This window comes from Meles meles, chromosome 18 (genome assembly GCF_922984935.1).
Source record: "Meles meles chromosome 18, mMelMel3.1 paternal haplotype, whole genome shotgun sequence".
Lineage (NCBI taxonomy): Eukaryota > Metazoa > Chordata > Mammalia > Carnivora > Mustelidae > Meles > Meles meles.
The window spans coordinates 2,340,036-2,365,936 of record NC_060083.1 but is presented as its reverse complement, the minus strand read 5'-3'; the positions used below and the strand labels follow the sequence as shown (position 1 = coordinate 2,365,936).

The following is a 25,901-nucleotide window of genomic DNA, read 5'->3' as shown; positions in this document are numbered from 1 at the left end:
AGCCCGATGCGGGTCTTGATCTCAGGACCCTGGGACTATGACCTGTGCGGAAGGCAGAGACTTTAACCCACTGAGCCACCCACGTGCCCCTGACCCAAGTTATTTTGACTCACGCCACCATCTACTTGAGAAATAAAATTTGAGCTGGGCTTTTTGTTTTCATTTTTTTTTTTTAAAGATTTTATTTATTTATTTGACAGGGAGAGATCACAAGCAGAGAGAGAGGTAGGCAGAGAGAGAGAGAGGGAAGCAGGCTCGCCGCCGAGCAGAGAGCCTGATGCGGGACTCGATCCCAGGGCCCTGAGATCATGACCTGAGCCGAAGGCAGCGGCCTAACCCACTGAGCCACCCAGGCGTCCCTGTTTTCATTTTTGATTTTGTTTGGTTATATATGAATAACCTGATATCAAACCAGAATAAATTGAGGTTACATTTTTCTAGGAAAATTTGACACTTAGTTTTGCTGTGAGGGTCACCGTTCTGGTTACAGTTTGCGTCTTTCTATTTAACTGACAGACTCTACTTGACATTTTTGTTGTCACGGACCGCTCAAAGTCAGCTTATTTGTTTTAGGCAGTTCATTTCTTTTGGCAATAGCGTACAGATTTGTATAACTTGGAAATATTTGTTTTAAATTGTAACCATCATGTCTTTGGACTGTATTACTTTTGATTAGGTCCTTTTAATTCAGTTTTGAATTACAATAACTTTTATGTATTTGGAATGAAACCAAAACTTGTGCTTTCTAGGAGTTACAGCCTAAAATATACGCAGTGTAAATATACCAGATGTAGGGAGTATATAGTCCATTAACTCTGTGTGTGTGGGTGTGTATGTGTTGGAGGGAGAGGGAAGGAGGGAAGGAAACAGAGCAGGAGGGGAAGGGTGGAAGGAGATGTTGCTGTATATTCACGTAGAGCCATTTTAATGAGTGAAGGAGGTTGTGTTATTTTAGAATCTTTGTGTTTCATCTGCTGTAAGTAATATGTTGTTTTACAGAAGTATGATACAGAAGTATATAAAGAAGTTGAAAGTACCACTTCCTAGATATAATCTTTTAAGTGTTGCGTATTCTCTCCGATTTTTTTTTTTTTTTGGTGTGTGTAATTTCCTGTGTTACAGGATCTTAATACATTGTTCTTTCATGTATTCCTCTATGTAGAGCTACTTCTGTCATTAATGGCTGCATAGTATTGTTTATGAAAATACCATGATTTGTTTAGTCTGTTTATGGCTACTGGTGTTGGTTTGTTTTGTTTTTCAGAAAAACAAAGCTGAGGTGAATTATTTGTGTGTATTTATTTTGTGTACTGGTGCAAGCAACTTTGTAGGTTAGATTCTGGAAGTAGAGTTGCGGTTACCTCCGTAGTGTACGTTTGGGAAGATACTGATACAAGTGTATGGGTGTGCCCCGAACCCTGGCCAGTAGTGCCTGTTACAAATGAAAACATTTTGAAAATTTAAAGTGTTTGGGGGGGAGTGATTATAATTGGCTTTTTATCAATTACTACTGAGGTTGGAATTTTTTTATGAGGGGAGTTGTATTTCTTTTATAAATTGCCTGCTTTTGGTTATTTTTTGATGGAGAGTTTGGTCCTTTTCAGATTGATCTGAAGAGCTCTTTATATATTAAGGCATTCACTTCTTTCAGACCTGTGCACAGTCTCCCCCACCCCCACCCCCCAGCTGTTCTTTTGTGTGTTTGTTTTTGAGAGAGAGGGAAAGAGACAGAGAGGCAGGGGGAGGGACAGAGGGACAGAGAATCTGAAGCAGTCTCCTTGCTCAAACCAAAATCAAGAGTCACGACACTCAACAGACTGAGCCACCCAGTGCCCCTCCCTTTTGTGTTGTTATGTAATCTGATATACCCAGTCCTGCTCTGTGCTGACTGTGTGACCTTTGGTACATTACCTAACCTCTTTAAGCCTTAGTTTCCTTATTTTTTAAATTATTATTTTTAAAAGATTTTTTTGTTTTGTTTTGTTTTTGTCAGGGAGAGCACAAGTAGGGGGAGTGGTAGGCAGAGGGAGAAGCAGGCTCCCCACTGAGCAAAGAGCCCCCCATGTGGAACTCAATCCCAGGACCCTGGGATCATGACCTGGGCAGAAGGCAGACCCTTAACTGGCTGAGCCACCCAGGCACTCCTAGTTTGTTTATTTTTAGATTGGAGATAATGTAAGATAACATTTAGCACAGAGGCTGACACATAGTAAGTAAATAATAAATGCTAGCTGTCTTCATTAGTAGTCCATATATGGCTTCTGTTTGATGCTCTACTGAGAAAGACATCCTTACACTAAAATTTAAAATATTCACCCATCTATTAAACTAAAAAGGTAACGTGAGGAATATTAATTGCACAGTATGCTACTGATTGTTTTAAAGAGGAAAAATAATGTATACATATTTACTTGTATGTTATAGGATATTTCTGAAGTGAAACCCAAGAAACTGGAAGTATTGGTTGTTGTAAGAACTGAGTGAGTGAAGCATGTAAGCTAGAGGAAGACTTTTGACCTTTTTGTATTTTTTAGACAGAAGTCCCCAGATTTTAATTAAACTTTCATTTTTTTTTTCTTTCTTATTTTTTCACTTCTTATTTTTTTGATCCATCTGGAATTTCTTCTAGGAAATGAGGTAGAGATATTTGGGGAATGTGTGTATGTTTTCTCCTCCAGATAGTTAGCCAGTTGTGTGAGCGGCCCACTGATTAAATTTGCAACTTTTGTCGTTTACTAACTTTGTTCAGAACTGTTTCTAATTTATTATGTTCTTGATCTCATATCCTTTATTTATTTATTTATTTATTTTTAATATTTTATTTATTTAACAGAGAGAAATCACAACTAGGCAGAGAGGCAGGCAGAGAGAGAGGAGGAAGCAGGCTCCCTGCGGAGCAGAGAGCCCGACGACGTGGGGCTGGATCCCAGGACCCTGAGATCATGACCTGAGCCGAAGGCAGTGGCTTAATCCACTGAGCCACCCAGGCGCCCCTTGATCTCATATCCTTTAAATTGCTGTTTTATAATTTTATTATTTATTTGCTTCTTTTTAAAAAGTTATTTCAGTAAGAGAGAGAGTGTAGAGGGTGCATTTGGAGAGTGGGGGTGTGGGCAGAGGAAGAAGGAGAGAGAACTTCAAGCCGAGTTCCTGCTGAACCTGGAGCCTATCGTGGGGCTTGATCTCACAATGACCTGAGGTGGAACCAAGAGTTGGTTGCTTAACTGACTGACTGACTACACCACTACAGATTTATAATTTTAAAGCTGATAGGTCCCCTCTTCATTACTCTGTTATTTTCCCTAAACTTAGATAATTCTGGTCCATGTATTTTCCCAGATGAACTTTCGAATTATTCTGTGACGCTCAATAAGACATCTTGCTGAGGTTTTTATGGGGAATACTGCATATTGACTAGAAATACCAAAAATTTAGAGGTTAATTTTAGAAGATTGACTTTATGTACTTCCTCTTCTTTTGTTCAAATAGACTTTTTTTCTGTTCTTCAGTAGGTTTTCAAACTTTTCAAATAAGTTCTATCCATTTCTTCTCCTTTTTAAACATTTTATTTATTTCTTTAACAGAGAGAGAGAGCGCGCGCGCGAGAGAGAGTGAGCGAGTGCATAAGCAGGGGGATAAGTAGAGGGAGAGGGAAAAACAGGCCGTCCCTTGAGCAGGGTGCCTAATGTGGGGTCATCCTAATGTGAGGTCAGGACCCTGGGATCATGACCTGAGGTGAAGGCAGACGCTTAACCAGCTGAGCCACCCACATGTCCCTCTTAACTTCTGTTGTTCAAAAAATACAGTAGGGAATCCAACAGTTTATATTCTAGTGGGGGAGGATAGAGTATAATGAAATAAAACAGACAAATCCATTTCAGGTTGGGATTAATTTATAAAGGAGGAAAAGAAAGGCTTACATGGTTGAGAATAACTGATGGGAACCCACTTTATAAGTGGCTGGGAAAGGCCTTTGGGAGGAGATGACATTGGAACTGAAACGCTAAGTTTGATAAAAAAAGGAGTCAGCCAGTTGAATGAGCCAGGAAGAGCATTCCAGGCAGAGAGTAAAGAAGGACAAAGTCCTGAGGCAAGTCAGGTCCTGGCGCAGGATGAAGGGACTGGAAGGAAGCTCATGTTGCTGGGGCCTACTGAGCAATCTGGAGAGGAAGCAGGCCAGATCAGGTGGGGCCTTGTGGGCCAGAGTGAGAAGTTGGGATTTTATTTAAAGTGTGTGGTGGCCCCTGGAGAGTCTTAAGCAGAAGAGTGACATGCTCTGATTATGTTTTAAAGAGCTCATACAGCTTTTTTTTTTTTTTTTAATATTTTATTTATTTGACAGAGAGAAATCACAACTAGGCAGAGAGGAGGAAGCAGGCCCCCCGCGGAGCAGAGAGCCCGATGTGGGGCCTGATCCCAGGACCCTGGGATCATGACCTGAGCCGAAGGCAGAGGCTTTAACCCACTGAGCCACCCAGGCGCCCCGAGCTCATACAGCTTTTTGAGTGGGGAGAAGTATTAACGTGGGAAGTCCAGTTAGGGTTGTTTTTTTTTGTTTTTTTGTTTTTTTTAAAGATTTTATTTATTTATTTGACAGAGAGAGATCACAAGTAGACAGAGAGGCAGGCAGAGAGAGAGAGAGGGAAGCAGGCTCCCTGCTGAGCAGAGAGCCCGATGTGGGACTCGATCCCAGGACCCTGAGATCATGACCTGAGCCGAAGGCAGCGGCTTAACCCACTGAGCCACCCAGGCGCCCCCAGTTAGGGTTGTTTTTGTAGTGATGGTGAGGGTAGCGGAGATGGGGGGGGGCTTGGGGTGCGTCTGTGGAAGGAAGAACAGGACTTGCTATTGGAACGGGCGTAATTGAGAGCTAAGTGCTGTTCGGGCTGGGGAGGCCCTGTGAGCAAGAGTCGGTTCCTGCCCTCACGTGCGTCTGGTGGCTTTGTTTTTGTATAGAATTTCAATAAAGTTTAAGTCAGTTGCTTTTTTCCTACCGTATTGTGGTGTATGCCTTAGAAATAGGCTGTTCAGTAGCCTTGTTTGATTTTGCTTCATAACCTGTAGCAGTCTCTGTTAGTGGGTCAAGGGGGAGACAGCACCATAAGATCTTTAAGAGATTGGTTTCTGAGTTAAAAACAAACAAACAAACAAACAAACAAACCTTGGGGAAGTTACTCGGGCTCTCAAAAGCCGTAATTAGGGATAATAATGGAACTAGTGTTTTAGGTGAGCTCCTTGCAGGCCAAGCTCTTAATATACTGCCTCGTACATAACAAAGACTCAGTAAATGGTAACTTTAAAAATTCTTCGTAGTTATCATCCTGTCTATTAATTCTGCAGTATATTCATTTCTTTCTTTTCTTTTCTTTTTTAAAGATTTTATTTATTTATTTGACAGAGCGAGATCACAAATAGACAGAGAAGCAGGCAGAGAGAGAGAGAAGGAAGCAGGCTCCCGCCGAATAAAGAGCCTGACGCGGGACTCGATCTCAGGACCCTGAGATCATGACCTGAGACACAGCGAGAGAGGGAACACAAGCAGGGGGAGTGGGAGAGGGAGAAGCAGGGGGAGTGGGAGAGGGAGAAGCAGGCTTCCCGTTGAGCAGGGAGCCCAATGCGGGGCTCGATCCCAGGATCCTGGAATCATGACCTGAGCCGAAGGCAGACGCTTAACGACTGAGCCACGCAGGTGCCCCAGTATATTCATTTCTTATAGTTGCTGGAATGAATGTTGCTCAGAGAATTGGTTCAGTATAGTGCAGCTGTACCACACAGTTCTCAGTGGCGTTGTTGTCTACGACTGCTGCCTTGGGAAATTTTTCTTTTCTCACTTTATGTAGGTGAAAGCAGCCCCCCTCCTCCCGCCTCAAGTTCAGGAGTTATTTGTTGAATGCCTGTATTAGAGTAATCAAATAATTATGTCCTTACTAATGTTTCTTTTAATATCATACTTGATTGGGGTCAGATAGTTGAACCGGAGAGGTCTTTTTTTCTTTAGCTCTCATTTATATGTCTTCTAAGTGAGGTGTTCAAAAGAGCCTACGAGTAAAATAAATACTTTGTTAATGGTCTTTCCTTGGAGTAGCCCCTTTGTTTGTTTGTTTGTTTGTTGGAGGGACAAATGCATTAGTTTATTTTACAGGAGAAATTTTAGTCGTGAATTCAACACCCCTCCAACCTCATACATATTACAGAATCCACTTGCTTTCTAGGGTTTCTGCTCAAGACTGGCCTCTGAGATGGGCTCAGGAGGGTTGCTTTCTTTTTCAAAAAGATTTTATTTAATTGAGAGAGAGCGGGAGAGAAAGGGAACGAGTGTGGGGGGGCAAAGGGAGAGGGAGAAGTAGGCTCCCCGATTGAGCCAGGAGCCCACCATGGGGCTCCATCCCAGGACCCCGGGATCATGACCTGAGCTGAAGGCAGATTTTTAACTGGCAGAGCCACCCAGGCGCCCCAGGAGGCCCACTTTCATAGCCATGACCAGTCTGGAGAGCCTTAGGTAGCTGGGCTATCCCAGGGGGTGGCCCTTAGCCTCTCCTTGCTTAAAATATTTTTGGATTTGGACTTAGAGCTGGGCTGCTTTATGAGAATTCGTCTGACCTGATTTGTCTCAGGTTAATAACTAATATTTTGTCACTTGCGGTATCACAGAAGCCATTCTCCTATCCCATACTTTTGTATCAAAAGGTTTTATTCTTTGATCATTTAAAAGAAAATTGAATTGTGTATTTTGTAGGGTCCTTTTTTTTTTTTGCTTTGGGAAAACATGGGCTTCTCCTCTGTTGTGACCCTGGGTGGATTCTTGCTTATCTGGAGAGGCATTTGCAGTCCCGCCACAGTGAAGTATATTTTTAGCTATTTTTTCCAAGAGAGCTTAGGCCACCTTGAAAACCTGTCCAAGTACATTTTGGTTATGCAAAGATTGTAGGCCAAAAGCCAGGAGTTCCTGGTGAGAGGGAATTGGACTTTTATTTTTGGGGTGGGGAGGGATTATATTTGAAATTTTGTTGATGCGAGAGAAGTTTCCTGTTGAGTAAATTGATGTCTGTCTTTTTAACTTTTGTAGGGGAAGATTAAAAAAGGAATTTAAGTAGACCAGTTTCATTTTACTATGTTTTATTGCCTGTTTACAAAACAAATGAGACTAGTTTGGGGTTTATTCATAAAATTCAGATGAAATGTGGGGTGCCTGGGTGGCTTAGTCGGTTAAGCATATAACTCTTGATTTTGGCTCAGGTCATGATCTCTGGGTCGTGGAATTGAGCCCACCTGTGTCAGACCCTGAGCTGAACATGGAGCCTGTTTAGATTCAGTGTCCCCCTCCCCTCCCCCCCTTAAACAAATTCAGATGGAATGTGCTCTTCTCACTTAAAATGCATCTAGTTTTAGTATATTCTCATCCTGTAATATTGTTACATAGTCAGTGTTCTGAGGGGATTGTGCATAAAACTTTGACTGGGTTTGTAAACATTCATGAATCAGGAATGTAACTAACCCCAAGGTAATGAGTTTTGGTGCTAAGGACCGAACTTAAAATTTGAAACTGCCACTTAAGGTTTCCTTTTCCCCTTCAGTCTTAACGTTAAACTGAAGTCTTGTAAAAGAGGTATCTTGGTGAGCCCTGACTGGAGAGAGGGCAGAAGGCAGGACTTGTTTGGGGGGACCGAAGAGGTAGCTTGTGAAGGTTCCCATTCTCATCGAATGGGAGTATCTCTTCTCCATGGGTTTTATACATTTGGCTCCTGCGTAAGAGTCTGGTTAAAAAACACAAACAAGGGATGCCTGGGTGGCTCAGTCGGTTAAAGCCTCTGCCTTTGGCTCAGGTCATGATCCGAGGGTCCTGGGATCAAGTCCCTCATCAGGCTCCTTGCTCAGCGGGGAGCCTGCTTCTCTCTCTGCCTCTCTGTCCCTGTGTCTGCCACTCTGCCTGCTTGTGTGCTCTCTTTCTCTCTCTCTCTCTGACAAATAAATAAATAAAATCTTTAAACAAAAACCCCGAAACAACTATTGCTCTCAACTGTTGCTTTGTGTCTTATGGGTAAGTTTTGAGGAGGGAAGACGTAGTGGTCTCCAGGCTGCCCCTCTTGTGGCCAGGAGTAGGGCCTTCTTTGACCTGTGTGTGCGAGAGGGGCTAGTCTCTGATTTTGCTGATGTTTTCTTGCCAGCTGTGTTGGGCTGATAGTACCTGACTCTGTCTTATTTTTGAGAAATTCACGTTAAACTTCACTAAAATCACATCACAAAACTAGGATATCATGAAGGATTCCTGACGAAAGGGAAACATGGACAAATTGTAATTGAGTGACACTGAATCAGGTGTTGAACTCAGGATGCATCGTTGCTGAGAACCGGAAGAACACAGACACAAACACCACCAGTAGGACCTGGGTGTGTCATCATGTGGACCACTGTTGGAAAAAATTTGGATGACCTTGAGCTAAGATCTTTCCTTTTGCCTCTCCATTCCATTTATAGCTTTATTTACTTAAGATGTCTGTGTTGGGAGGAGAGTTCAGAGATAGATCATGTAAGCATTTCTTTTTTTTTCTTTTCCTTAAGATTTTATTTTTAAGTAATCTCCACATCCCGTGTGGGGCTCAAACTTAGAATCCTGAGATCAGATGGGTCACAGGCTCCACTAACTGAGCCAGCCAGGCGCCCCAGATCACGGAGACATTTCTTAGGGGTGCAGAGCATAATTACATGGAAAACATTTATGAAATATTTCTGAACACTCACATTGTGAAATACTCTATAGCAATAGAGAGAATGAAGAAGCTCTTGGTAGCCTCATGACCATGAATGCTGTATTGAAAAAGATAGGTTCAGTGATTAAAGCGGCTGTATAACAGTATGTATCTACCATGCTGCCGTTTATGTAGGGAGCGAAGTGCGTGCGTGCGTGCGTGTGTGTGTGTGTGTGTGTGTGTGTGTGTGTGTGTAGGATATTTCCAAAGGATACTTTAGAAACTAGTACCTGTGGTTGCCTTCTGGAAGGACAACGGAGCGGGGGGACCAGGGTGAGAAGATTTTCCTTCTTGCCTTCTCTGGGTACTTTTACAAACCCTAAAATCATACATACAATAATACCTATTTCCAAAAACCAAACAAATGCCAGCCCCACCAAGAACCTCATGTGTGGGCTCCTCCCCTCCCCCTGGAGCCCATGCAGGTGCGCAGGAGGGGAGTGTTGTGTAGTTTGAGTGTGCGGCCGGTTCCGCTGCTGTAGTAAGAGCTTTTGGACAGTGCGTGAGTCTCCTTAGCGTGTGTACAAGTTGCTGGGTTGTGAAAGGATGGTGTTTCAGATCAGCGCGGAAAGACAGATGTGTTCAGTAAGGGTCTTGTTGGGGTAATCAGCTGTCAGTTAGTGAAGAAAATACAACTAGATCCCTACCTTACCATTTTTTGGAAAAAGAATTAGGTGATCATGGACTAGGTATATGTGTGTACACACACACGTACACACATACACACACACACCTTAAAGGAGTACAGAGGGGAAGGTAGAGAATATTTTTTTACTTTGGAGTAGAAAAGGTCTTCAGAAATGTGAAAGAAATTGTGAACTCTGGATGAAAATATTCGTAACATAAAGATAGAAAGGGGATTCATATTCCGAATAGTCAGGGGGAGATATCTCGGTTTCAAGACATGTACCAGCAAAACCACAGGCCGATTTCCCTCTCCTCTTCTCTGGCCTCTACCCCTCCCACCCCCTCGCTCTCCTCAGGCCTCCTTGCTTTGCCTTAGGGCCGCTGTGGTTCCTCTCCAAGGATTGCTCTTGTCTCTTATTCTCATCTTTCAAGCTTTGACTCAAAAGTCATCTTAGAATATAATTTGTTATCCAAACTGGGACAGTTTTGAGAAGGAAATGGAGCACAATTAATAACTGCACTGGGACAATAGCTGTAAATTGGGTCTGTTTCAGGAAATCAGGGTAAAGTGTCAGCCTGGCTGAGACTGGCTTTCTGTGATCACCCCATCAGAAATGTCTCCCTCACCCTTCTCCTCCATCCCGTTTTATTTATAGCCCTTCAGTTCATCATGTTATGTCTTGATTATTGTCTGTGTTACTTCACAGTAGGAGGGCATGTCGCAGCTGCCGTTCTGTGCCAGTGATTAGAGCCAGGTTGGTATGTAGTAGCGTACTCCTCAGTAGATACTTGTGGGTATGTGACATTTCTGCCTTTGGTCTTTAAAAGATACGATAGACATACTGAAAATTAGATAGAAATGTTATATACAAATCATACTTTTATAAAACAAAATGTTCTCACGTTTGTGGATGTTTTGTGGCATACTCTACATAAAATTTCCCATTGCCTAAACATTTAAAAACAATTCTAGGGGCGCCTGGGTGGCTCAGTGAGTTAAGCATCTGCCTTTGGCTGGGGTCATGATCTCAGGTCCTGGGATCGAGTTCCCTGTTGAGCTCTCTGCTCATGAGGAGTCTGCTTCTCCCTCTCTCACTCCTTCCGTGCTCTCCCTCTCTCTCTCAAATAAATAAAATCTTAAAAAAAAAACAAAAACAATTTTCTGAGCTGATGTATTGGATGTTTAGGGTAGTTCCTTGAGGAACATCTTGGGCATTCATCTTTAGGTATCTCTGTATTGCATAATCGCATGAATCCCTAGAAGTGGAATCGCTCTGGCAGAGGATATGTGTGTTTTCAAGGCTCACAGTGTGTGTTGCTGTCCTTCTTCAGAGAGTGGTGGTATCCGTTTCACACGTACATCAGTCTGTGAAAGAGTGCGTTTTTCTCCAGACTGTCCCATTACTAGGTACTGTTTTTAATGTTTTGCCAATTTGGGGGAAATTATTTATTTATTTATTTATTGTGATTATTGATGAAATTGGTGTCATTAATTTTATTTCCTTTGCTAATCCCACATTTCTGTCATGTCTTATATTTCTGTTATGATCATTTTTTTCCTTATTGACTTGTAGGAAATAAATACATTTGTTACATCAAAATTTCGCCATTTCTAGTTTCCTTTTTTTCTGAAATGAATATTCTTTTTTTTTATTTTTTTTTTAAAGATTTTATTTATTTATTTGATAGAGAGAAATCACAACAAGGCAGAGAGGCAGGCAGAGAGAGAGAGAGAGGGAAGCAGGCTCCCTGCTGAGCAGAGAGCCCAATGCGGGACTCGATCCCAGGACCCTGAGATCATGACCTGAGCCGAAGGCAGCGTCTTAACCCACTGAGCCACCCAGGCGCCCCTCTTTTTTTTTTTTTCTTTTTTAAAGTAAGCTCTGCATCCAGTGTGGGGCTTGAACTCATGACCCTGAGATCAAGAGTCACATGCTGTATCGACTAGCCACCCAGGCACCCCGACTTTTTCTAGTTTGTAGTGTGCTGTTTTGAGGTGTCTTTGCTGTTCAGAAACGATTGATAAGATTAAGATATGAGTCTTATTGTTTGTGTTTTTGGGGTTGTGCTTAGGATGTCCTCTCCTTAGTTTATATATGTATTTCCTTTTAAAGATTTTATTTATTTATTCATCAGTGAGATAGAGATGGACCAAGCAGGGGAAGTGGCCCGCAGAGGAAGAAGCAGGCTCCCCACTGAACAAGGAGCTAGAAGCAGGCTCGGTTTCAGGACCCCGGGATCATGACCTGAGTGGAAGGCAGACGCTTAACCGACTGAGTCACTCAGGTGCCCCAATATGTGTATTTCTACTAGGCTTTTTGAAAGTACTGTAAATGTTAGAAGCAGACTCCCCATTGAGCAGAGAGCCCAACACAGGGCCTGATCCCAGGGCCCTGGGATCATGACCTGAGCTGAAGGCAGATGCTTAGTGATAAGAGTCACCCAGGAGCCCCACTACAGTCAATTTTAGAAGCTTTTTATCACCTCAAAAAGAAGCTCCAGGACAGTGCAATATTACTCAGCCCTAACAGGGTAGGCAGTTTGATATACGTTACCGCGTGGATAAGCCTCGGAGATACTGTGCCAAGTGCAGTTATCCAATCAGAACAGACCGTTTGATTGCACTTCTGTGAGGTCCTTAGAGTAGTCTGGTTCGTGGAGACAGAAACTAGAATGGTGGTTACCAGGGACTGAGGGGAGAGGGACGGGGAGTTAGCGTTCAGTGGATACAGAATTTTAGTTGGGGAAGACGAGCAAGTTCTGAAGATGGATGGTGGTGGTAGTTACACAACAACGTGAATTATACACTTAAAAATGGCTAAAATGCTACATTTCATGTATATTCTACCGCAGTAGTTGCTATTCCTCCATTCCCCTCCTGTGGTTCGTAAGCAGCCATGAATCTACTTTCTGTCGTGTAGATTTGCATCTCCTGTACTTTCAGATGAAAGGAATCACAGTAAGTGTGGACTTTATGATCGGCTTCTTGTAGTTTTGCATAATGTTTTCAGGGTTTGTCCAAGTTACAGTCTTTTTTGGTGGAATAATGTTCTCTTGTATGGATATACCTGATTTTATTTATCTATTTAGTACTTGATGGACATGACATTTGGGTTTTTTTCTAAGTTTGTGTAGTTATTTTAGGATTTAACTGAGCTCTGACGATTCTAAGAAGTAAAAACCTCCATCCCTGTTAGGTGAAGGAGGACTCACTGTAGGACTGTGTAGGTAGTTTAACAGGTATCCAAGGTCAAGGAAAGGAGTTCAGCAGCTTCTCATGGGACTGACCCTGGAGCAAAGACTCAGAAGCCAGGGCAGTTGCTTCTGTGTCTCCTGGGCCAGCAAGGTTTCTTGGCTCCCTTTGTCTCTGCATGTCTGCTCTAGTCTGTGTCTAGACCGGCATTCTCTGCTCCCTCTGCAACCTCTCTGGCAACCCTCCCTGCAACCTCACTGTGACTCCTACTCTAGCTAACTTTGCAACTCTGCTCCCTGTAGCTGTGGTTCTCAATTCTACATTCCTGGTGAGGAACCTAAGTGGTACATCCCTTGGACACTGGGGGAGTTCGGTAGATAGAAACGTGGTGTCAAAGCTTCACCTTAACTAGGGGCAGATTCTCCAGAAGGAGTGTGTGCATAGACCTGGTGTGACTGGCCTTTCTAGGTCAACTAATGCTAGTCATTCTGAAGATGACTTAGTTCTCTAGGCCAGTGGTCATCAAACTTTTTGGTCTCAAGAATCCTTTATACTCTTGGGGCTCTTGGGTGGCTCAGTTGTGAAGTGTCTCCGTTCAGCTCAGGTCATGATCCCGGGGTCCTGGGATCGAGCCCCACATCGGGCTCCCTGCTCGGCAGGAGGCCTGCTCCTCCCTCTCCCACTCCCCCAGCTTGTGTTCCCTCTCTCCTTATCTCTCTCTCTCCCTGTCAAATAAATAAATAAAATCTTAAAAAAAAAAACTTAAAGAAAAAGAATCCTTTATACTTTTAAAATTATTTAGGACTCCAAAGAGTGTTCGCTTATGTGGGTTCTATATGTTGATATTTACCATATTAGATATTACAGTGGACATTTTAAAGATATTATTAATTCATGTAAAATAACATAAATATACCATATGCCACTATAAAAAACATTTTTCTATGCTAAGTAGCTGTTTTCTGGAATAAAACAAAACTTGAGAAGAGTGGCATTGTTTTTGCATTTTTACAGACCTCTTTGGTATCTGGCTTAAAAAAAGATAGCTTTATTCTCAAATCTCAAATCTCAAATTTTCAACTCAAAAGACTGCATTCAGTCTTACAATATATTGTTTGATTGAAGTTTGTGAAGAAATGCTCATCTCGTGAAGATATGTATTTGGAAAAGAGAGGGGTATTTTAATAGGCTTTTTAGATAATTGTAGATATTCTTTGATACCACACCCTAACTGGACAAGTGGCAATTTTTTTTTAAAAGATTTTATTTATTTATTTGACAGAGATCACAAGTAGTCAGAGAGGCAGGCGGCGGGGGTGGGGGGGGGGGACGTAGGCTCCCTGCGGAGCAGAGCGCCTGATACAGGGCTCGATCCCAGGACCCTGGGATCATGACCTGAGCCAAAGGCAGAGGCTTTAACCGACTGAGCCACCCAAGCGCCCCAGACAAGTGGCAGTTTTTAAAGGTTAATTGTTGTGTAGGATCTGAAACCGTATTGGTGAACTTTTCATATTCCGTCACATTAAACATTTATTGGGTTGTACTGTACTTTATTTGTAGTAAAATGTATTGAACTTTAAGTAAATATTATATTCATGAATAATTTTATAACATTCTGTATGGGTCATTTGGAAAACACTGATTCATTGAATTATACAGATATTTCAAATGTTGACATACTTCATAATGTAATATCAAAAACTCAGCAATTGTTAGTATCACCACCAGTCTTGCCAGAAAAGTCTTTAAATATGGGGAAGCTCTCAAGCTCATGGAAGCAGGTAAAAGTTTTTCCAAAATTCTGATTTTCACGAATACTGGCAGTTGTTTTCCTTGAAGTGATAAGCTCACTTTGTTCATCCTTGAACGCTTTCTTATCCTGAATGTCTTCTTAGGCTGTTATTTTGGGGGCAGAATTACTTAATGAAGATAATATTTCCTCTGCATAAATGCTGGCCTTATAGATACTCTGGAATCTTTTTTTTTTTTTTTTTAAAGATTTTATTTATTTATTTGACAGAGATCACAAGTAGGCAGAGAGGCAGGCAGAGAGAGAGGAAGGGAAGCAGGCTCCCCGCTGAGCAGGACCCTGAGATCATGACCTGAGCCCAAGGCAGAGGCTTTAACCCACGGAGCCACCCAGGAGCCCCTGGAATCTTTTTTTTTTTTTTCCTAAATTTTTATTTTCATGTTGGCTTCATGCCCAGTGTGGGGCTTGAACTCATGACCCTAAACTCAGGAGTCACACACTCTATCAGCTGAGCCAGCCAGGCTCCCCACTCTTGAATCTTTTTAACAGTTGACTTTTTACAGCCCCAAAACTTAAAGCCGTAGATTTTTGTTTCTGTAATAGATCACATTTGATTCTCAGACATTTATCCACAAAAAGGACATTTGTTGAGCATTTGCTATGTGCCAGTTACCATGCTGAGATTGTCTATACACCTTTCTACTTTCTATAGCTACTGATACTGTTGTTTGTGATATATTAAAGAATGTTTTATAAGTCTACCAGGAAAGACCCATTAATGTTTTTCAAACTCCAATAACTTGTATTAAGTAAATACATGAGAGAAAGCTTTTACTGCTAATTGTGGTTTTATTTATGTAGCTAGAGTTATAATTTATTAGAAGTACACCTGGTGCTGTAGTTCTTATCAATTCTATTTTTTCCCATCCTGTTTAGGTGGTTTCCTAGAAACATGATTGTTTGTTGGACTTGATCTCACAGCCTGGTGAGGACTTCTTTACTGATAATGTCAAGTTCAGGTTATCCTCCCAACCAAGGAGCATTCAGCACAGAACAAAGTCGTTATCCTCCCCACTCTGTTCAGTACACCTTTCCCAGCACGCGTCACCAGCAGGTAAGGAGCAAACGCTATGCAGTTGCGTAAGTTGTGTTTGTGTGTGGTACACTTTTTCTGTTTAATACATTTGTTGGTCAGAAACCAAATATAATTGGTGCATCTATGTATTTTAAATGTCAAGAACCGTTCTCAAAGATTGGGAGCCAAAGAGTGGGCATTAATTATGTTTTGTCTTAGTGTGGTTTTATGCCAGATTTCAGGGGGTGAATGTGTCTATTTTCGTTTGTAGTAGTTGTTGATAGAAAAATACCAGTTGTCTCGGGTTTCCAGGTTAAGACCTGTGTTTATTGCTCCAAGTTCTGGTTGAGAATTAAGCAGGCCGGATAACTTGGTGTCTCTTGAGTGATGGCCAGGATAGGGCCTATACCTTCTTGAGAGGTTGATGGCAGGAGGATGGAAGAGTTTGAACGCTGATTTTACCTTGTGAAAAATAAAGTAGGTGAAATCATTAGCTCCGAGTGGGCTAGGGACAGGAGTGTGAGAGCTTTGGAAAAAAAAGGGAAGGGGAAGATAAAATGGTCATCTCAGAAGAAGAAAGCTAATTTACCAATAAAATATTGTTCAGAGACTCCTATGAGTGTGGTCATGATTATGGAGTGAGAATGGACATTGCCACCTTGTTCGTATTTTGGGAAAAATTCACTCTTCAATGTTAAGTATGTTAGTGAGCATATTTTTGTAGCTGCGCTTTTCTGCTTAAAGAAGTTGCTTTCTGTTGCTGGATTGAGAATTTTTATCATGATCGGGTGTTGGACTTTGGTTGCGTTGTCCTCTCTCCACCCATGTTCTGTCTGAATACTAATTTCCTAGATCATTGCTGCTGCTTTGTCTTTGCCTTTTTAAAATTGACTGTTTTAGTTTACAGATAATAAAATTTTATCATGTGTACATTTGGACAGTTCGTACACCATAAAACCAGCACCAAAGTGAAGACGTAGAGCATTTCTGTCACCCCGTCCCTTGTTCTGCATCTAGGTAGTGCACAAACCTCGGCTCTCAGGAAACCAACTGCTCTGCTTTTTGTCATACCAGATTATTCTTGTTTTGAGTTTTTTTTTTTAAATATTTTATTTATTAATTTGACAGACAGAGATCACAAGTAGGCAGAGAGGCAGGCAGAGAGAGAGGAAGGGAAGCAGGCTCCCCCCTGAGCAGAGAGCCCGATGCAGGGCTCGATCCTAGGACCCTGGGATCATGACCTGAGCCGAAGGCAGAGGCTTAACCCACTGAGCCACCCAGGCGCCCCTCCATAAGATTTTCTGTGTAGATGATCCTGTAATCTGAGAATAAAGAGTTTTGCCTATACCTTTCCAAACTGGATGTCTTTTCTCTTTTCTTCCTTATTGTACTGGCTTTCACTGCTAGTAAAAGTGTTGAAGAGGCGGGAGTTGACATTCTTGACTTATTTCTCATCTTAAGAGGAAGGCAGTCAGTCTTTGACCATTAGGAATATTGTTAGTAGCCGATGACTACACTTGTCATGGGAAGCATTGAGTAATGTTTAGAATTGTCAATCAATATGTCGTACACCCGAAACTAATACAACATTGTATGCTGATGATGCTTCAGTAAAAAAAAGAATGTTGTTAGCTTGGGAAGTGTTTCTTCTTCCTGTATTTCCTGAAAGAGTTTGTGTAGGATTAGTTTTTTTTCTTCCTTAGAAGTTTGATAAAATTTTTCAGTGAAGTCATCAGAGCCTAGAATTTTCTTTGTGTGAAGAATTTAAATTATGAATTCAATTTCTTTAATAGCTATAATTCAGATTATTTTTTTTCTTGAGTCAGTTTGGGGAAGTTTTGTTCAATATATTAAATTATGTAAGTTGTCATACTATTCCCTTTATCTTGTAAGTGTCTGAGATCTGTTGTGATCGCATTCCTAAGGTTGATAGTGTTTTTCCCTTCCTTTTTTTCTTTATTAGTCTAGCCGAGGAGTTCATCAATTTAATTGATTCTTTTCTGAGAATAACTTTGGTTTCATCCATTTTCATGATTTTTTTTCTATTTTATTGATTCCTGCTCTTTATTATTCTTCTCTAAGTGCCTGCATATATAACATTTCTGGAATCTTTCACTGCTTTGTTATATTCGTTTCCTGCCCTTTTTTTTTTTTTTTTTTTAAAGATTTTATTTATTCATTTGACAGACAGAGATCACAAGTAGGCAGAGAGGCAGGCAGAGAGAGAGAGGGAAGCAGGTTCCCTGCTGAGCAGAGAGCCCAATGCGGGGCTCCATCCCAGGACCCTGAGATCATGACCTGAGCCGAAGGCAGCGGCTTAACCCACTGAGCCACCCAGGCGCCCCATTCAAGTTTCCTTTTGATACTACTTCTTTTTGCCTGAAAAACGTGATTTCTCTTAGTGCAGGTCTTTTGGCAGTGTACTGTCACGCTTTGTTTATCTGAAACAGTTTATTTCAGCTTGCTTTTTTTCTTAAAGATTTTATTTATCTATTTGAGAAAGAATGAGAGAGAGAGCATGAGGGGGGAAGGGTCAGAGGAAGAAGCAGACTCACTGCTGGGCAGGGACCCGATGACTCCAGGACCACCACCTGAGCCAGAGGCTTAACCGGCTGAGACATCCAGGTGCCCTTTCAGCTTGATTTTTTTTTTTTAAAGATTTTAGTTATTTATTTGAGAGAGAGAGTACACAAGCAGGGGAAGGGGCAGAGGGAGAAGACAACTCCCTGCTGAGCAAGGGACCTGATGGTGGGGGTTGGTCCCAGGCCCGAGGGATCACGACCTGAGCCAAAGGCAGGTGCTTAACCAGCAGCCACCCAGAGGCCCCTCAGCTTGTTTTTTTTTTTTTTTTTTAATAATTTTTAAAATTTTTAAATAAACACATAATGTATTATTAGTCCCAGGGGTAGAGATCCGTGAATCGCCAGATTTACACACCCTTAGCTTGATTTTTATTTTATTTTATTTATTTTTTTCAGCTTGATTTTTTTTTTAATAGATTTTATTCATTTATTTGACAGACAAATCACAAGGAGGCAGAGAGGCAGGCAGAGTGAGAGGAGGAAGCAGGCTCCCTGCTGAGCAGAGAGCCTGACGTGGGGCTCGATCCCAGGACCCTGAGATCATGACCTGAGCTGAAGGCAGAGGCTTTAACCCACTGAGCCACCCAGGCGCCCCTTCAGCTTGATTTTTAAAGAATATTTTTACTTGATACAGAATTCTAAGTTATGGCTCAGCACCTTAAAAGATGCCGTTTGTTGTATTCTGGCGTGTATGGTTTCTAACCAACAGTCTTTGGTCATTCTTATCTTTATTCCCCTCTTTGGTTACTTTTAAGATTTTCTCTTTATCACTTGTTTTCAGCAATCTGATTATGATGTGCCTTTGTTGTACCTTTTTTTTTTTTTTTAAAGTTTTTAATTTTTTTTAAAATTTTTTTTAATTTGCCAGACAGAGATCACAAGTAGGCAGAGAGGCAGGTGGGGGCGGGGGGAGCAGGCTCCCCGCTAAGCAGAGAGCCTGATGTGGGGCTTGATCCCAGGACCCTGGGATCATGACCTGAGTCAAAGGCAGAGGCTTTAACCCACTGAGCCACCCAGGTGCCCCTGTTGTACCTTTTGAATATATATGTTATTGTCTTTGACATTCACTGAACTTCATGCTTCTGTGGATTTATAATTTTCATAAAATTTGGGCAATTTTCAGCCTTTATTTCTTTAGATATGTTTTTCTGTCTCCTCTCCCACTAGGGTTTTTTTTTTTTTTTTAACCCCCGAAACACCAGTGACTGGTATTTAATATTAATCCTACAGGTCACCGGACCTCTATTCATTTTATTTTTTCTTCTGCAGTTTCCAACCTATTTTTTATCTAGGTTAATTTTCATTACAGACATTGGATTTTTTTAAATTTTTGAGTGGAATAGGAACATTGTGAATTTTATACATTTTAGTACTGTGTTTTGTTGTATTCCTTTAAAGAAAGTTGGATTCCTTCTGGTAGGCAGTTAACTTTTGAGGTTTAGTTTTAAACTCTTTAAGGGCGAGTCTAGAGAAGTCTTTATTCTAAGTCTTATTTGTCCTCCACATCTAAACTTTTCTCTTCTAGGGTATTTAGTGATTATCTAATGTATTCACTGAGGTTTCTTCCTGCTGGCTGGAGGAAATTTGAATGAGTTCTGGCCCTGTGTAAGCTCTGGGAATTGTTTTATAGTTCCTCCAAAGTGTTCTTTCTAAGAACAACCAGAGATGTTTAGGACTGAGCTGTGCTCTCCTATATACTTGCAGATTGGAATTCAGCCAGTGACCTAGGAGAACCCAAGTTCACATTTCCGGAGATCTTTCTGTATCTGATTCCCTCTTCTCAGAAGGTCTTCAGAAATGCTCTCCATGTGGCTTTATCAAACTACTGTGGTTGCTTCTTGAGCGAACAAGAGTTCAGGGCGCTGTTCCGATTCCCTTCCCGGGGATGGAAATTGCCTCCAGGCAGAAAGCTTGCTTTCTGAGCAGGACTCACCCCTCTGTGTGTGATTTTTCTCAGAGACTGAGACCTGTGGAGCCTGTTTTCCAGTGTCTGAAGATAGTTAACTACATTTTGTCCACTTTTTTGGCCGTTTACTGTGGGAATGTCATTCTGGACAGTTACGTACTCACAGCTGGAACCTGCATGCCCTGGTGTTTGTTTCATTTCACTGCTTACTCTCAATCTGTCTTTCTGGATAGTTCATCGTTTAGAGATTCTCTCAAAGAGTCTGTAGTTGGTACATTTTCAGAGTCCTTGAATTCTGAAAAGTTTGTAGTCCTAAAATTTGAGACAGTTTGGTTATTGACTTTGTGGGTTCAAAGTTGTGTCTTTCTGAAGTTGTTTTTCTCTGGTCTGTTTCCTTCTATATAATGTTGCGGATGAAAAGACTGTTTATTATGATCCTTGTTTCTTTGTAGGAAACCTGTTTCCTATTTCTTATGACACCTAGTCAAATTTTCTCTTTATCCTTACTTGTCTGAAATTTTTGTTAGGTCTGTCCAGTGTGATGAATTAATTTTTAAACTATCCCCAGCTTTTCTCTTACGCCCTTTTAAATGCAAGGACTTTGTCTTTTCTAACTTCTGAGAAATGCTATTCTGTTATTTCTTAAAATATTGTCTCTCACCTGTGGGCATGGGAGGTCGGAACGTGTTAATCTAGCCCCATTTTTAACATTTCTTCTCTAATTTCTGTTGCTCTGTGCTTCGCTGTGTTACAAGAGAAGGCCTCTGTTCTGTCTTTTTCACTTGCTCTTCACCTGTTCTTTTCTACTATTGCTTAATTTTATCGATCAACTTTTTATTTCTTAGAATGTTATTTGGTGCCTTTTTGGGGGATATAATTTATACTTGTGTCTTTTTTACTTAGTCTTTTATCTATTTCTTTGGATGTGAATTCTTTTTTGAGTGAGTTATGGTGCTTTTTTATTTTTTATTTTTTTAAATCTTTATTTATTTGACAGACAGAGATCACAAGTAGGCAGAGAGGCAGGCAGAGAGAGAGAGAGAGAGAGAGGAGGAAGCAGGCTCCCTGGTGAGCAGAGAGCCAGATTTGGGGCTCAGTCCCAGGACCCTGGGATCACGACCTGAGCCGAAGGCAGAGGCTTAACCCACTGAGCCACCTAGGCGCCCCTATGGTGTTTTTTAAAAAGCGGTTCTGACTTGGGGCATCTGGGCCACTCAGTCGGTTAAGCGTCTGCCTTCAGCTCACGTCATCTTGGGGCCCTGGGATTGAGCCCCTTGTCGGGTTTCCTGCTTAGGGGGCAGTCTACTTGTCCCTGTGCCCTTTCTGGTGCTCATGCTCTCTCTCTCAAATAAATAAAATACTAAAAAAAAAAGTGGTTCTGAGTTTTCTTTAGTGTTTAGTGTTTCTTGATTATGTTTCCAACTTTGTATCTGATATTTTTTCTTAGACTACGTAAAATTATGTTTTAGTGTTATCTGGGCTCTCTACCTCTTATCTGTTCCTTGTTTCAGTCTGTATGGCTCAGTTTTATTCTGTTTATGATTAAAAATTTTTTTTGTTGACCTACTATTCATATAAAACTCACTATTTTGGGGTGGCTGGGTGGCTCATTTGATTAAGCATCCGCCTTCAGCTTAGGTCATGATCCCAGGGTCCTGGGATTGAGCCCCACAACTGGCTCCCTGCTCGGCGGGAAGCCTGTTTCCCCTCTCTCATTCCCCCTGCTTATGTTTCTTTTCTTGCTGTCTCTCTGTCAAATAAAGAAATAAAATCTTTTTTTTTTTTTTAAAGATTTTATTCATTTATTTGACAGACAGAGATCACAAGTAGGCAGAGAGGCAGGCACGGGGTGGGGGGAGCAGGCCCCCTGCCGAGCAGAGAGCCCGATGCGGGGCCAATCGCAGGACCCTGAGACCATGACCTGAGCCGGAGGCAGAGGCTTAACCCACTGAGCCACCCAGGCGCCCCCGATATACATGGATTTAACTCAGTGGCTTCTGTGGCCCTTCCTGCTCACCCATTTTGAATTTAAGGTTGGAGCGCTTTTTAGGGTTTCATATTGAACACATGAGTTTGAGATCTTACTGCTTGAATAATACAGATCAGAAGTTACTGTAATGCATGTTTCTTAGGAGAATGAGTCAACTACAGACTGAACACCAAATTTCATTTTGAATTCTTTTGAAGGATACTTAGTTAAAATGTTGATTGCTTTAGGTTGACGGGGAAGAATCAGACCAGTGAAAGGTGGAAATCATCATTGCTGGTTCCTTCCATACTTAGTGGCCCGTAACTGCCTCTGTGCATTTATACGTGGTTTAATGTCCTGATGCTTTTCACTTTTTGGCTAGTAAGTAATTTACGATTGTTTTAATACTAGGAATTTGCAGTCCCTGATTACCGTTCTTCTCATCTGGAAGTCAGCCAGGCATCCCAGCTCCTGCAGCAGCAGCAGCAGCTTCGCAGACGACCCTCCCTGCTCTCAGAATTTCACCCGGGATCTGACAGGTAATGGCGCTCTTTTGTGTTTCCGTCTGGGACGGAACTTCTCAAGTGTGTGTGTGCTTCACAGGTGTGCCATTGGATTGAACGTGTGGTTTTTATTTTTTGTAATTGTATAACCAAGCCATGAGGAGTCATTCATCGTTGACATTTTGAGCTCTTTCATGTTTGTTGATCTTTTGGAGTAGTTACCATAGTAGTTAAAAAAAACCTCTTAGAACTTGTTTCCAGAGTTCAGAGTTCTGCTGTGTAGTGGGAAGTCAGGTAGACCTAGTTGCGATCCTGGTCAGCTTGTAATCTTGGTCGTGTGTATAAATGTGTTGTTAATTTAGGCTGCATGATAGAACCACCTTGGTTTTTAAACTTGATGCCCGAGCCCCATCTCAGAAGAATTAAATCAGTTCGTGGGATTGGGCCCAGGCGTCCGCGAATGTCTGGAGTTTCACAGGTCATTCTCATCGGCAGCTCGGGTTGCAAATTACTGATGCAGACTCTTCAAACCTTAGTTTTCCCACTTGTACTTTTGAGAATAGTAATGACAGTGTCCTCAAAGGAGAGGAGTTGTTGGCCCTGTTCATGGTAGACATTCATTTTCCCCAATGTCCTTATATCTCTGCTCTCTCTTACCCCATCCTTGCTCTTAATCTAAAGTATTTTGAAATATAATAGCTCCTTTTATTAAATGGCCTTTTTGGGTTTCTTGTTTTAGCACTTTTATAAAGAATCTGATTTTCTATTTTAAAAATATGTTTACTGTTCAGGTTTGAAGATGATAAAAGGATTGAAATTATTTGGCTGTGTTTAAAATTATTATAAAATACATTTTTTTTGGTGAATGTTGTGGAGAGAATTGCGATCACTCTCCTCCATAATATCTAGCAAACATACAAAAATAAGTCTTCAAAAATGACCCAAGATCACCCTGTGTAGAGAAGGAAAGGCATACAGTCACACTACTACAAACTTGGAAAGGTGGCACTCAAGAAAGGACTTAGAGGAACCGTGCGTGACTTGGCCTCCTAGTTTCTGACTCTGCTCTCAAAGAAGTAGTATGGAAGGAAGAAAGAGGGTCAGTAAATCCTAGGGTTTCTCATAAATACTCCTGGATTTGAGAAAAACATACATGGTGAGGGTATCGTGGTGATGAGTTGTTTGCTTGGGAATCCTGTTGGGCCATCTTGCAGGACGGGCAGGCATATGGTGTGCGTTTTTCCAGAGTGATGAGCCAGAGCCCTCGTGACTGGTTACGTGTCTAGCTTGTAGAGGAAACCAGGATCCTCAGCAAAGGCTATCATAGCCCCAGCCAAGTTTCCCTCTCCTTTGCCCCATTTCCCTGTTCCCTCAGGCTATAGAAAAATATAGATAGACAAATGCCCCGCAAAGGAAAACCCCCCCATTCTACACCAAAGAGAAAATCTGAGTAGGGCTGCACATGGTGTACCCGAGCAGTACAGTAACGATGCCAGGAATGGGGCAAAGACATGCCTGGAAAAGAAAATTAAAGAAAGCAATACAGAGTGTCAAAAATAAAGACCCCATTGGGTAAGAGGATGAAAACTGAAGAACTTTCCTCAGTGCTATGCGCTACAGGAGAAGTAAAATTAATAATAGGGTCTTTAAAAGGTACAAGGCAACCCAATTAGATAAAATGAAAGATTGGACATTCCAGTGCTCCCAAGCTCACCACTATAAATTCAACATATAAAATAAGATAGAAGAATGAAACAGGTGTGGCTAAAATTTAGACTTTTGTCTTGCAAGAAAGTCTGGAGATAATCAGAGTGGTGCCGAAGCATAAAAATGAATGCCATTAGAAAGAAGTTGGTAAATATGGAGGATAAATTAAAATCATCCAACATATCATAAGACCATGTGTTTCTGAGGTGGGGAACCTGTAAAGGAAAGGAAGTAATATTCATAATTTAAGAAGAAAGCCTTTTTTTTTTGGGTGGGGGGCAAAGTGAAAGAAGAGCTCTGCAGACTGATGGGGCTTACCTCGCTCCAGGGATCACTTACACAGAATTATCGACACTAAGACAGATCTTGGTTCAGTTCTTAAATTTCAAGGGTAAGTGAAAGACTCAGGAGTCCAGGGAGCAAAGAAAAATCCTTGACAGGGGGAAAAAAGAGTCTGGCTTCAAGCTACTACAGTGATCGAGGATAGTAGGGCAGTTCTTAATTTTAAGAACAAAAGCAACAGGCACACCATTTTAGACATGAAAGCACTGATCATCTAAAACTTCTTGAAGAATTTCTCGGTGATGGAATTCAGCCAATAAATGGAAGCCATGGTGAAAGGACTAGTAAAGCCACATACCTCCTTAGGCGAAAAGTCTGTGTGAGGCACCTAGATGGTTCCATCACTGAACGTCGTAGTAAATCTTGATAGTGAAAAATGATGAAACTACAGGACCTAGAGGTAATGTACATATTGGGAGACCGTTTAAAGAAATGCACTTGAAGAGTGCGCCTGCAGTGACTTGACACGACTTTTTTTTTTTTTTTTGCCTTTTGTTTTATTTTATTTTTGTATTTTATTAACATATAATGTATTTTTTGCTTCAGGGGTGACTTGAATTGTTAGTTTAATAAAAAAAAATTCCCATCTTTTTTTTTTTTTAAGATTTTATTTATTTATTTGGGGTACATGGGTGGATCAGTTGTTAGGCATCTGCCTTTGGCTTGGGTCATGATCCCAGGGTCCTGGGATTGAGCCCCACGTCTTCTCCCTCTTCTACTTCCCCTGCTTGTGTTCCCTCTTTTGCTGTCTCTTCTGTGTCAAACAAAATCTTAAAAAAAAAAAAAAAAGAAAATAAAAGATGCAGAATAGTTGAGGTCATTTCAGATATTATAAAAAACTCACTGAAATACTCAGATAATTGGTTTTCCTTTGAGCAACAAGAGAAGCCAAATCATGCTTGTAAATTTGAAAATTTAGGTGAATTAAATTTAGCGTCAGAGAATAGCCTTCCATAGCTAGGCGTCAATAAAACCGGTTGATGTAATTGTAGATGATGTTTGTGGACCACTGTTTTTTTTTTTTTTTTTTTAAGATTTTGTTTATTTGACAGAGAGAGATCACAAGTAGGCAGAGAGGCAGGCAGATTGAGAGAGAGAGAGAGGAGGAAGCAGGCTCCCCGCCTAGCAGAGAGCCCAATGCGGGACTCGATCCCAGGACCCTGAGATCATGACCTGAGCAGAAGGCAGCAGCTTAACCCACTGAGCCACCCAGGCGCCCCTGGACCACTGTTTTTAATAGCTGTGAACCTTATGACATATTCCCCCAAATGAGGGTTATCTCTTCTTTGAAATTAAAATGATAAGGTATAGGTATATTAAAGTAAAAAACCCAACTAATAACTTTAATTCATTTTAAAGATATTTAAAGGTGGTATTAAAAGGTCATGGATGTCAGTAAAATATAAGAAATTTTAAGTTTAAAGTCTACAGAAATTTTTTGGTATGAAAATTTGATGTTTGTTTTTTTTATACCTCATTTATCTATTCATCAGTTAATAG

General features: G+C 41.3%; 1 protein-coding gene across 1 annotated transcript in view; it reads left to right on the top strand.

Annotated features, from left to right (window-relative positions):
• Positions 1 to 25,901, top strand: part of NCOR1 (nuclear receptor corepressor 1) — a 148,589-nt gene that overhangs the window by 5,946 nt on the left and 116,742 nt on the right. The window contains 2 exon segments of the mRNA XM_045984665.1: positions 15,254 to 15,431; positions 22,261 to 22,388. Coding sequence (XP_045840621.1) covers positions 15,324 to 15,431; positions 22,261 to 22,388 — 236 coding nt within the window. The 5' untranslated portion in view covers positions 15,254 to 15,323.